General features: G+C 37.2%; 1 protein-coding gene across 3 annotated transcripts; it reads right to left on the bottom strand.

The window, feature by feature from the left end:
- Positions 1–209: 209 nt before the first annotated feature.
- On the bottom strand, positions 210–9,378 carry LOC104890595 (E3 ubiquitin-protein ligase RGLG3). 3 transcript variants are annotated; one of them, XM_010676137.3, is made up of 12 exons: positions 9,220–9,378; positions 8,624–8,709; positions 4,716–4,800; positions 4,483–4,623; positions 4,260–4,373; positions 2,181–2,278; positions 2,014–2,093; positions 1,816–1,921; positions 1,125–1,252; positions 894–1,047; positions 742–798; positions 210–607 (listed from the first exon to the last, which is right to left on the bottom strand). In XM_010676137.3, the coding sequence occupies exons 2-12, from the start codon at positions 8,699–8,701 to the stop codon at positions 524–526; spliced, it is 1,125 nt and encodes a 374-aa protein (XP_010674439.2). In that variant the 5' UTR covers positions 8,702–8,709; positions 9,220–9,378; the 3' UTR covers positions 210–523. The 3 variants fall into 3 exon arrangements, with proteins under 3 accessions (XP_010674439.2, XP_010674440.2, XP_048499311.1); XM_010676138.4 differs by lacking the exon at positions 9,220–9,378 and adding an exon at positions 8,978–9,200; XM_048643354.2 differs by lacking the exon at positions 9,220–9,378 and having other exon boundaries at positions 8,624–8,969.
- Positions 9,379–13,106: the final 3,728 nt, after the last annotated feature.

The raw sequence follows: 13,106 nt of genomic DNA, 5'->3' as shown, positions 1-13,106 counted from the left end.
AAGAAACTAAATAATTCGGCCATTTGGAACTCTAGCCAGCAAATTCTAGCTTGAGAACTGGTATACTCCATTTAAACATGATATACTTTCCTCGACTCGTATGATATGCATTAAAATTCATTATAACCTTGTTCAATGCGTACACGTTCAGCTACTTAAAAGGATATATGGCAAAAAAAAATTGAGACAACTCAAAAAAAACTTTGGAATAGAGGGTGTAATATGAATATTAATTGGGGAAGCATCACAAACTCAATTTATAACGTTAATTTAACCGACATACAAAGGATTACAACAAAGATACATACGGAAATTCTCATGAAGAGCACTCCTAATGTAATTTTCTCACGACATCCACATACATAAAATAAAGTACAATACTATATATACAAAATCCACGTGTTTATTTTACATTATTACTTTGAGATGAATACAACATTATGGTCAGAAATTTTCAACCATAACTCAAGATGATTACCATAAGACGAATTCCACTGTATAAGTGGGATTCTTCAACCATAACTCAGCTGTACAGTCTTACGCGTGTTGTAATGGGTTGCCTACACAGCGGACATGTCGAAAGTGTTCCTCCACAATCCTTGCATGTCTTGAAACAGTAACAAAGGAAGGTTAATAATACTCTAAACAAGAGAAAGAAGAAAAAAAGGATTTCACACAAGTGAAACAGAATGCAAGGCAAGACAAGAGTTTTCACGTAAAGAGGCAGAAGGAAGAGCATACCAGGTGACCACAACCAAATGCCATGTTTCTCGGATTTGTCAGGCAAATTGGACATACCTTAAGGAGAAATTAAGGTTTTAGTAAACTTTGCATAAGTCAACATGCAGTTTGAATATAATGAAGATCTTACATAGAAGCATACTGAGCCTTACATGTTCCAAAGGAGCATTAAAATCCACAGGACTGGTTGGCTCTACAGAGGAAGAACTTCTCATGTTTGCAACTTGATTAACTGAATTATCATGATCTATCACTTCACGCGGAGGAGGAAGTGCCCTACTTTGATGGCCAACGCTAATCTTTTTACTGCAAACATAATTTCAGACTTGACATGTCCTCGTACGTTGTCAACAAACATTCAAAAAATAAAGTTCCAGTCATACCCACTAAATTCAAGCTGTTGAGTGGCTCTGTACTGAATTGGGATTTCCATTAATGCAGCAAGAGCAAATGCTGCTTCTTTCTTATGAATGTCCTTGTTCTCCGACATAATCTTTGTGAAGTTGACAAACTACATAACATAACAGCAGATTTAGGGAAGGTTCTGATTCTAGAGTAATGACACTAAATAAATTTAACAAACATTAAGCTCTGGCAAGATAAAATAAAAATAAATACAAATACATCAATCCGCCACCAGAACTAAATATGGTCAAGAAGCTATCACAAGAAGTGCCCAAACGTCCCTAGTTCCACCCTCACATGGAAAAGAGATAGGCAAGAGCGTGCGTACTTTATCCTATCAATAATCAAGAATAGAACAGGTAGCATTATGTATATACATGAGCCAAGGAAACAAGAAACAGTAGTCGTTGAACTACGTAAAAGGGAAAGGGAGTGTTGGGGGAATGATTACTAATGATCCCACATTGTTACTTTACCTCCTTGAATGGTAGACCCTTGTCCTTTCTTGAAGAACAACCAAATCTAGAGTCCCGATTCAAAATAGAATTATTATGTTCTAGGTTATTTTGCTTTAATGTTTTGCATTTGAGCCATGATGTAGTCCAAGGCACCAACATGTTTGGAACTTCCCTACTACATTTGTTTGTGTTAGTTTCAAAATTTGGATACCTGAAAATTGTCAAATGCCCGCTGCGGAATGTTGTCATCAAACTTTTTCATCGCATCCCAGGGTCCATCACCAACGCCAACCAAAACAATGGAAAGTGGATAATAGCTGATCATAATACCAAAGGAGCAGTTAGACACTTAGACGGGCTTATATATATGTATTCTGTTTATTTTAGCGGGCAAATATCAGATTTTTACCTGGCAGCAACAATAGAATCGACAGTTGCTTGTTCTTGGGGACTAAGCTTTTCAGGTGGTAAATCAGAACTCCTGTTTACCTATGTACATAACAAGATTTTCAATAAATAAAATTCAATCTATTTTCTCAAATTCCTGATTCAAGGGATGATATATCTTGTAAAAACCTGCCCATCTGCAACGATAACCAGGACATGATACTGCATGTTGCTGCCTTGTACTATGTCAATTGCTGCATCTATGATAGGGGCAAATGAGGTGGGGCCTGCCAAACAAATGGATTGACAGGAGATATAAGATCATATCCAGTTATCATCAACTGTTCATGCATTTCAAGAATACTATGTAGAAGTCCAAGAAAGTATATAGAGGAGCAGTAGTCTTCACTCTTCAAAAGAAAAACTCTGGAATTTACAAGCAGCAGGAAAGAGGTGCAAAACATCATTTATGAAGTGTCAAACTGTCAATACAGTCATAAAACAAGTTGCACAAGAAAGTATAGGAGTGAAAGTTGGATGTCAATGGGGTGGGGTGAGTGTGGAGGATGGTCCCTCCATACATGTACCCGCCTACAAATCTCATCCCCATCCCCACCTCAACACCCATGGCAAGAAATATCCAAATCCATCCCCTCCCAACGGGTGCACTATAGAATCCATCCCCACCCCAATGGTACACTATAAAATCCATCTCCGCCCCACCACAAACCAATTACTAGAGGCTTCCTTCCAATTTAAAAAAAAGTGCTCTTTTTTTATAGTATATGGGTAATGGGTTCCTTTATAAAATATTGATTTTATTATGGTTGTGTACTTGTGTTCCATTAATAGGTGGGTATGAGAAGAAGGAGAAGTGGAGCGGGGATGCGGCGAGGCATGCGGGGTTCGGGAGGGCGGGTATAATTTCATATCCACACCCTCCCTACCACCCATGGTGGGTCCAATTTTCATCCCCATCCCTGTTCCATCACCGCAAAACCTACCCCTAACCCCCATCTAATTGGGGTAGATGTGGCAGTCTCCACAAACCTGCTCTACTAACATTTCTCTATCAAAAGCACTTTAGTCTACCTCAGTCCTCAATGGTCTTTTAACCTCAAACCCTATAATCTATCATTCTATCTATAACATATCTGAACTTCTTAAAAACTATAGTTTACGCGTCCATTATAAGAGCTTATCCAAAAGTTATATTCAATCACGGATTGACATAATGAACCCTTATATAACTGCACCTAAACTTAGTCTTTTACAGGGAAAGAACATGCCTTACTTTGAATCTTCTCAACAACAATTACTTCCTCAGAGTTCCTCTACTTTTGCACATCATATCTCCTCCTTCCTTCCTCTGCACTCCGAGAAAGTCATTAGTTGGCATAGCCTAAAATGTCATACGCATTCCAGGTCAATTACAAAGCGAGTAAGTAGGAGTTCGTCCCCAAAAGGCTAAAACCTTTATCTTCTACCCCGACATCGCAGTTGGAGATTGTTTTGTCTGCCAAAATTCACTCTCTACACCCCCACCCGAAAATATATGCATCCAGTTCCCACCACTTATCATACAATGATTGGCAACTTCAACCTCACGAAGAGACCCCTCAACTAAGGCTATGCTCAAGGTAACAACATATCTCAAAAAGACAAAAGCCTATGACTCCTTTCATACCCAACTTTTGGCACAAACACCACCATTCTAATTGAAAATATTTCCTTTCCTATCGGAAAGGTGATCTACTGACATTTCAGTACAGTCCCACTACTAGTTTCAAGAATTTGTTTTAACAAAATTTCAGGATTTTCCAGGAAGCATGAGAGAGAAAATGAGGAAAGACGAAACTAGCGTTCCTCATTGTCGAATGGATCAGCCTAGCCCGAGGAGGATGATGGTGTTTAAGATTTCATTTTTCAGATTTGATAACAGAATATAATTTACAGTGGATTTGCAAGAGAAACAGTCCAGCAGATGCATCTTTGCAAGCTTTTGGGCTTGTTAGAAAAGGATAGAGAAAGCTGAGAAAAGAGTGAGGGAGAGGAAGCGAAACTAAGAGGGGAGACGAAACAAGCGGTATCTGAGAGGATGCCACAATAGTGTAGGACTGGATAACAAGTGAGCAGACCAGGGACAAAAATTAAATTTGGTTGACAAGAAACCATGTGTTCTTTATCTTCAAATAATTCTGCATAAGTGTCATACATTTAAGAGCCATCAAGTGAGAAGAGGAAGGAAGTTAAGGTTTCAACGAAAACCTGATAACTTGATGTATGGAAGAATTTCTTTGTATCGTGCAAGCACCTCCTCAAAACCATTACAAGGCCGATGATCCCCATAGAAGCTAAATACATCTCTGTCATGGGTTGTTGCTTCAGAAACCAATAATTCACAGAAAAAGAGCAATTAGCAATCAAAACCAAATACAAGATTTATGTGACAACAACCACACTAGTGACTCGGTGAAGGATGTAAGCATACCGTCACCAAATCCAAAACAAGGTATCAAGTTGTCTTCATCAAAAGGGGATAAAGTTCGGCCAATTATAGAAATAGCTTTCTCATAGGGATTTGGATCTCGACCAACTGCATGAAGACTTCTTCGATTGAATGAAATCTTCCCTTGAGTCATTTGAAATTAAGAAAGGTCATTCCAACGTAAATATATATTAAGCAGTAAAAAGGAAATGTATGTTGCTAGGTAAGGAATTTACCTGACCACTCGTTGCTCTTTGTAAAATCAATACCAAGTATCAAGTTTGAAGACTCAAGGCCAGCTTGTCTCAGAGCCACTGTAACCTGGAATTCAGAGCATGAGATCCCATCTCATTCTAGAAGCATATTATGAAATACACGTTAGGAACTTATATTAGCAAAAGGGAAGCATAAGCGGGTAGTACAAAGGGTTGTGGGGTTGCTTGGCTGGGAGTTACCTCATCTCCCATGGCCTAGGTCATAGGATCAAAGCTTGTCAAGGGGATGGGGGGGGGGGGGGGTGGAGGAAGATTTGGGCTAGGTTGTATTAGGAACCTGAGAGAGGGTGTTACTAAATTTAATCTTTACCTCTGTATTTTATTTTTCTACAAAAGTGGATGGTACTAGCCACACCAGAATCATATATATTCTCACAATAAGAGGCATTGGATTTAACAGTTACTTGTGACACTAACATGTCATACAAGACACAGAATTTAGGTACAAAGCACAAGTGTTCTTAGAACTTGAAAGATAGGATTACAATTACTAAAATCTTTTGAACAAGAATGAAGCCTTTCATGAAGAGAAAGAAAGGCAGTGGGAAGACGGGTGGGGAGAGGCACTTGACAGGAAAAGATCAATTTGGATCCTCGTCTATGTAAGCTAAGTAGATACCATACATCCAATTTAGGCTGGATGCAAGGGTAGGCAACCTGATAGATGTTATTGTACATCGAGGTCCACGTAAGACTTGTTTATTGTGGGTTAAGTTGCAAAGTTCAAGCTCGCGAGTAGCTATTTAGAGAGAGACATTCTTCTGGAAACAGACCACGAGAAGCTCATAAGCTCCAAAACCTTTGGTCATATAAACATGAACATAACCGAGACTAGTTCCAATTGCCACCCAACCCTAATGCAAAAAAGAAAGGAACAGAATCCTGGCATTTAGAAGAACTTCCCAGGGTTAGCCACCATTTTAATAAATTACTTACAACTTCTCTCATTCAATATATTCTAAACCAATCAATTCCTCCTTTTTTGCCTTCCTGTTTTCACCCCCTCTTCCCAGAAACCTATGTTTCATCACTTCTTAGGTTTATAGAAATTTTTTCCTACTCCATCTTACAAATAATTTTCTCAAGAAAACTTAGATGATTCTCTTTCTCAAGATACAGTAAATGCATGAACACAATTCTAACATAAGTTGAATGTCTCCTCCGACCAAAATCAAATTGGCTCTCCTAAATCACTTTTCTCAGAAATAGTCCCCCCTGATGGAGCAATGGAGTAACTTGTCTGAAACCGCCTGAGAGATGTAGTATCTTTTTAAATTCACCTTCACTACTTTTCTTTAAGGTGGTGTCTGACAAAGAAATATATTAAAGGGCTAAAGGCCTACCAAGGGGTTGCATCTAAGCACAAAGGGGAAATCAAAATGTATCACGTGTTCATGTCTATAATATTGTCAAGCTTTATCTACAAACTTAAGTAAGTTAACTTAAATTCAAAATTAGCACTTCACCTTTGCTAGAGAGTTCTTATCTAAACTAATATACCAAAAGGAGTTCTTAAACAAGGTTTGGTGCCATGTGGTGCTCTCCCTAAAGGTGTTTTACTCTATGTAATCCACTTAAAATAGAAAACTTAGAAATTGCACATTATAGGATTTGATCCCGTGACTTCAAGTTTATATACTAAAGTTTTAACCAATAGACCAAGTGATATTTAGTGTTATCATCTTAAAGTATAATAAATGAAAAAAATTCTTACCCAGGACATAGCCCGGTCCTAAGAATTTGTATCTTTAAAAAGGGAAACTAGAACTCTTGACGTGAGTAACTTCTACCCAGAAAATTTGCCAATTTTCTCTCTCCAGCTGCCATTAGATTGCTACGGCACCGGTGCCTGGCCCCGTGAGCACCCGGAGTCGTGGGCTATAATCTACACTTTTTCCTGTCTTCGGACCATTTTCGACTTCCCTGACTTTTTTCGTCCCGTACCTTCCTAGGGCCCTCGGTGCTAAGGATTCTCCGGGGGCCTCAGACCTTCCTTCGTCGCCCACTTTTGTCTTCCCTTGGCTCGCTTGGCACTGCCCTCACTAGGTTCTGAAGGGCCTCCGGATGGCATCCCATGCCCCCTCCTCTTAGCATTAAATATATTAGCTTGCAAGAACATGAACATAAAGTAGATGGGCCTAATGGAAAATTGTCTTCTTTAAGAGTGTAACCTACCCATACTTGATAGGAGCTTCCATTTCTACCCCGCAAAACCTTTTTCTGAAATCAATCAATAATCGGATCCTAAACAAATTTTCACTTAAATGGGACACCAACAGAATCCAAATTAGAAAAATGAAAGAAACTCAACTCCACAAAGAAATAAACTATATGCTATAAATTACGAACATCACCAACTCAAATTGACATAATCTTCTTAACATTAACCTTCTGTTGTTAAATTGCTTAAATATCAATAGAGCACACCTCGAGATGCGTAAGTTACTTCTGTCATGTTTGCAAAACACTATAAAGGACTCCCTAGTCCCTATCACACAAGTTTTCTATTGTAGTTCACTCCAACATTTGTGACTGACTACTCAAGTCTTCTCTCTAAACTCTTAGACAAAATTATAGAAAAATCAGGCTTTTATCGAAAATAAGCTTCCCAACTTAACCCATCATCTAATGTGCACATTTGAATATGATAAATGACAACTTCATCCCTAAAATTATGGTACGTACAATGATGTCCATCCCGCAGAGGAATTAAGACCTAGTTTTTAATGGAGGCACAGTTCCACAACCTTAGATCCAATCACACTCTTGTTTCCAAATTCCTTCAAGAGAGCGCAATCACTACAACTCGTACAAATTAGACTTTATATACTCCTACGGAGTTTCCACTCAGAAATGCCACAGTCTTCCTTAATTGCTTAGGTATCTCCTTTTCCCATCCAGCCTTCAAAAATTCCAAACATATCTTCTTGCATAGGAACATACTAAGAATAGAGGATTAGCATATCAGTTTGCGTTGCCATCACCAACATCATAAGAGGCAACAATCAATCATTTACCATTTAAAGTTCACTCTCAAAAGCTCATTGATCTTACCTAACAAAGCTAGTAAACAACTCTCATCTAATTACAAAAATGAGAAAAATAAGATCATTAGAACTTGTAGGCAGAATGGCAGATCATTAGAACCATATTAACCGTTTAATTGTTCAATAATGCATCAATAACCATTCCTTTTGCAGACTCTAAACCACTTATAGCTATATTACCGAAACTCAAGTAGATTCCGGTAGACATCTAGAGTGTCCAACCCTAAGGGCTCGCTGTTTAGGACTTGGGGACACTGTCCTAAATTTGGGCACTGAAGCCTGGATACTAACTCAATTACAATGCACAAACTTTATTAGGAAAATGGAGACCTCAGAGCCTAATCAATACAACTTGGTTCCATGCCAACGCGTTTACTTGGAGCTTTTTACTCAACTATCTACCTAAGACCCGAACTCTACATCTTAGCTCCTATGAAGAGCAAACTATACACCTTTACTTGGATTTGCTTTCCTATTGTTGCCTGAATAGTACATCCACTTCATATAAGTATACTCCACTAAAAATCATTGGCTCTCATCTCTGGACTCAGATCTTCTCACTCATGTTTACTTGTGCTAGATGAGGGGAATGAACATTCCAATAGCAAGGTAAGTATAAACTCGATATCCACATCCACGTCTTGATGACAAAGGGTACGCCCAGCAAAAACTCCAACTTGAATAAAAACTTAGACAGAGTAATTGTTCTTCCAATTACAACAACATGAAGCAAAGATATACCTCTTTAGTTTTCATACACAGATTTACCACGTTTAATTGCACAAAGTGTTAAAAAAAGAAGATAAAAATGATGATGTAAACCTCATCTACAGAGTTGAAGTTGTCAGCAATGAATTTAGGCAGCTGTTCTTTGCCTTTGCGGCTGTGAATAAAGGACATAGAGGTTCCTGCATAAGAAGATGATTCAATAGGAAAATTATCCTCTCTATCTTCATAGTTTGAATTCTGATTCCCCATTAAATTAGGAATTGAAAGCCACCATTTCTACCAAAAACCCATCTACCCAATTAAAATACCAATTGATTATTTCAAGAAAAATAAAAACTTTGACTAGTAATTACGAAATTCCAATCTAAACTTTTTTTTCTTTAAGGGGAATTTCAATCTGAACTTAAAAAGCATAAAATTTCATCATTTTGAGGATATGAACTCAACTACTTATAGCAAATTAGTAGAAGAAAGTGCAGTTGTCCATGACGCAAATCAAACCAAGTACAATAAAGTGGAATTGGGTGCTCAAAAATTAAAATTTTCCATATGCCCAGAATATTATTTAGTAATATCAAAATTAAAGACTTTGTTTTAGAGTGAAATCAACTGTTATAAATTGGCAAAAGAAAAATAAAAGATGATCATTCAAATCAAAATATAGTTTACTTTAAAAAGGAAAGTAGTACCTTGAAGACTGAAGTCAATCACAATAAGGAAGAAGTAGAGGAGACGGCAGAATGGATAACTACACCAATCACCCACTTTTCATTTTCCCAGATAGAATAGAATCAGTGGCCACTTCCCACCCGCTACTTCCAAGTTGCAACATGGCGTACACGCAATTATTGATTCTCTTTTCCGAAGACGAAGTGCCGATTCTCTTCGACATAAAATAACTGAACTGAATTGAATTAAATTGATTGCAACTTAAGTGATCTGAATTGAATTGAATGGATTACAAGTAAACTGGGTTTGTTCTCTTCGACATAAAAGAGCTGAACTGAACTGAAATGAATAGTGAAATGTGAGAGTAAAAGTATTTTCCAGAGCTGAATTGAACTCAACTGAGTTGAATTGAACTGAAAATAAGTTGGAGAGAACAGGCACTTGAAGTAAAGTGAAATTAATTAAATTACTTCATCCTTTTCAATTTAGTTGTGACACTTTCTATTTTAAGAAATTTCAACTTAGTTGTAGACACTTTCATTTTGGGTAATAACATTTCTGTCTCTCTCCTATCACATGAGACCCTTTTCTTTTCTTGACTATACCGAATTTTCTCAGAAATAGATAAAGAAGCAAAGTTTAAATAGAAGGAATACAGGGAAAAATCGAAAAAAGTGCGCGAATAGTGTAAAAGTAAAAATATTACAGGTTAAAAATGAAGAAAGTATGAAGTCTTATTTCGTTTACTATTGTCCTACAACAAGTACATGAAAGATAATTGCTTTACAGAACAAAGTAAACATAAAAATATTAAATACAGTAAAATGAATAAACTAAGGTCTAAGCTGAATTCTAATATTATCCCCTCCTTAAGGTTAGAACGACTTCGGTGAACGTATAATTGAAAAACAGTGTTCACTAGCTCTTCTGGACCTCTGGTCATGGATGTTAAGCAGTTAAGGGTAGTTTCATTCCTCACGTAGTCACGTTGGTATATATGAGTAATGTTGGTGCACTTGTTAATGTTGTGAGTGGAATCTTTTGCATCATGGTGACATGGCTTAAGACCATAGACGTGAAATTTTGTTTGAAATTTCACCCATGACCCATGCAAGAGGTCCACGGTCCACCTTATACGATTTGCTTTCAATTTCCTTGATGAAGTAAATAGGACTTCCACATTTCCCATGAGTCTTCTATATATCCTCTCCTAAATTTCTATTTCTATTATAATAAGATTTTTTACACTATTCACCCATCATCATTTCACTATCTATTATGATTTCTACGTAAGGAAGAATATAGTTATGTAGGATGTAAGAACAGACAATATGCAATGGCAGAAGAGAAAGATTTCAAGACTGTGTCGTGGTAGGAGACCACTGACTTGAAAGCAATTGCGGCCCGACAACGGTGGTAATCGATCTGGCTAGAACGCTCCCCAAGGTTAACACAGTAGCCTAGACTGCCACCACTAGCAGGATAAGTTTTGGAAAAAAAGCACGAAAACCCAGGAAAAAAGAGAGAAGAGAAGAGAAGAGAAGGAAGAGAGTGTTTTTTGTGTGACTCATTGTTGAAACCCATTAAATGTCCACTTGTGAGTGTCCCACATTGGAGAAAGAGGAGAGAATAAACCACTTTATAAGATTAGGAGTTACTCCTCCTATCACAAATTGGTTTTAGGATGGAACCACCTAGCTTGTAAGTGGGCTAAACTAGATCTCCTCCTCCTTATTGGGTTACCCAGGCCCATTTTCATATAATCTGAAAATTAACATGGTATCAGAGCCCGGGTTGTGGGTCTCTTCTAAACTGGGCCTCTAATCAAGCAACTGGGTAAGGGTCTACCTCAACAGGATGTCCAGCCCCTAAGAGGATTATTTCTGATTACCTTTCCTAATGTGGGACAATAGAATACAAGAAGCTAAGGCAAGCCTTAGCTCCAACAGTATGTTTGAGATTGGTCTAAGGGTTAAACCCCATCTCAACTTGAATGTTTGATTCAGACCATGTAAAAAGTTTAACGACAAATTCATGCCAAACACAACTATAATAAATAATTATAACTATCTTCACTTTGTTAGTTGTTTCATTTGGTTTTCTTTACTAGTCCTCAATGCACATTTTTTACTATTATTTATTTCAATATATGTTGGAATAATAAAATTATAAACATTCATGATCTAAAAGTATACATCAAAATAATTGCAACAAGTAAGATTTAACGTGATATATATCAACACGATTCCTTGATAGCTCCAAGGCATGATCCCACTCGAAATCCACGATATCCCAATACCCTGCCAGGCTTCTGTTGTGCCCATCTTGACCAGCAACTTACTTACGGAGGCCACTCATTGTACAAGTTGATGGATCTTGGGATAAGAGAACGAACGCAGGAGGAGTAGCTTGGGTGACTAACTTTGATTCTGATTACGCACAAACGCAACAAGACCTCTTTTATTTTGCTCTCTGAGCTTTATCAACTGAAGCTACGACATGCCTAAAATCATTAATTTGGGCGAAGAATGTGGGACATCCGAACATTAGAATTTTAATTGATTCTTCTGTGTTAGTGCAACTCCTCCGGGCGGAAAACACTGCAGACATAACAATCAAATGGACAATTGCCCAGATTAGAATGCTAGGCAAGACCTTCACAACTTGTCAAATGCAAAAGGTTTCGTGGACACGGATTACGACAACACATCAACTAGCTCAATGGTGTCGGAAGCATCGTATGGACTTTGGTTAAGTTTTTGCCGCTTAGTTTTTTCTCTCTTGCAGTTTTATTATTTTATTGTGTCTTTTTCCGTTGTAAAAAAAAAAAAAAAAGCTACCTTACACTTCGCATGCGATTATTGCATATATTTCAAAATTTACATATTTTCACGTTTACGTAAATTGCGATTGTGTCAGCTTGTGATTGATTTTTCTAAGATCTGATTTTAGATCATCCATAAAGATGTAAAAGTTAAGTGGTTGATGCACTGTGATTATGATTCATTGACAACGAGAAGACGATAGCAAATTTCTGGTACTCGCCTTTTTCATTTCAAGGGACAAAATGATGTAATGCCCTTCATTTTGAGATCCTAAAATCGTGATCTTCACGTGTCCCTGATTTATTTGTAGCCTAAAAAAATAGAAAACGACTTTTCCAACTAATTGATGATTAGACAAATCAGCAAAACTTATGGCGAATATCCATCTGTCACTAGAGGACATAGACTCTTCCAAGGCCATCAAGTCATGAACCACGTGAGGGAGGTGTAATTTAAGAAGCAAATCACTATTAATTGGACTAGTATAGTAGTATGTGCTTTTAGATTTTAGACATATGGCCTATGGGTAGGGCTGTAAGTTTGGTTTTTGGTTTGGTTTTAGGGCAAAACCAAACCAAATCAAAATAAATTCGGTTTTAAAATTTTCAATCCAAATCCAAACTGCAATTTAGCTCAATCCAAACAAAATCAAACCAAAATTTGAAGCAAACCAAACCAAAAAAATTTTCTATTCCAAAATCCAGACCAAACCAAATCGAAATTAAACCAAACTAAGATTAAACCAATCCAAAATTACATAAAAACATAATAATGACCTCAATTTCATATTTTTGAAACGACTGAGTTTAGGAGAGAGACAAGGAAACAATTGAGTCCTAGGGTTTTAGTGATGAGTTATTCTTTTAGGAGTACGTGAGTTAGTATTAAGTTGTGGGTTTTGGGCTTATGACTTTTAATGTTTAAACCAACCCATGTTGATATAATCCTCTATTTATATATTTTGATTTTTTTGGTTTTTTCGGTTTTCCAAAATCAAAACCAAATCAAACTGTAAAACTGAAAAATAATTATTTTAGAGTCCAAACCAAACCGATTTCTAAAAAAAAAAACCAAACCAAATT

Source organism: Beta vulgaris, chromosome 4 (assembly GCF_026745355.1).
Source record: "Beta vulgaris subsp. vulgaris cultivar EL10 chromosome 4, EL10.2, whole genome shotgun sequence".
Lineage (NCBI taxonomy): Eukaryota > Viridiplantae > Streptophyta > Magnoliopsida > Caryophyllales > Amaranthaceae > Beta > Beta vulgaris.
Note: the sequence above shows the minus strand (reverse complement) of the source record. Positions and strands in the feature narration are given on the sequence as shown.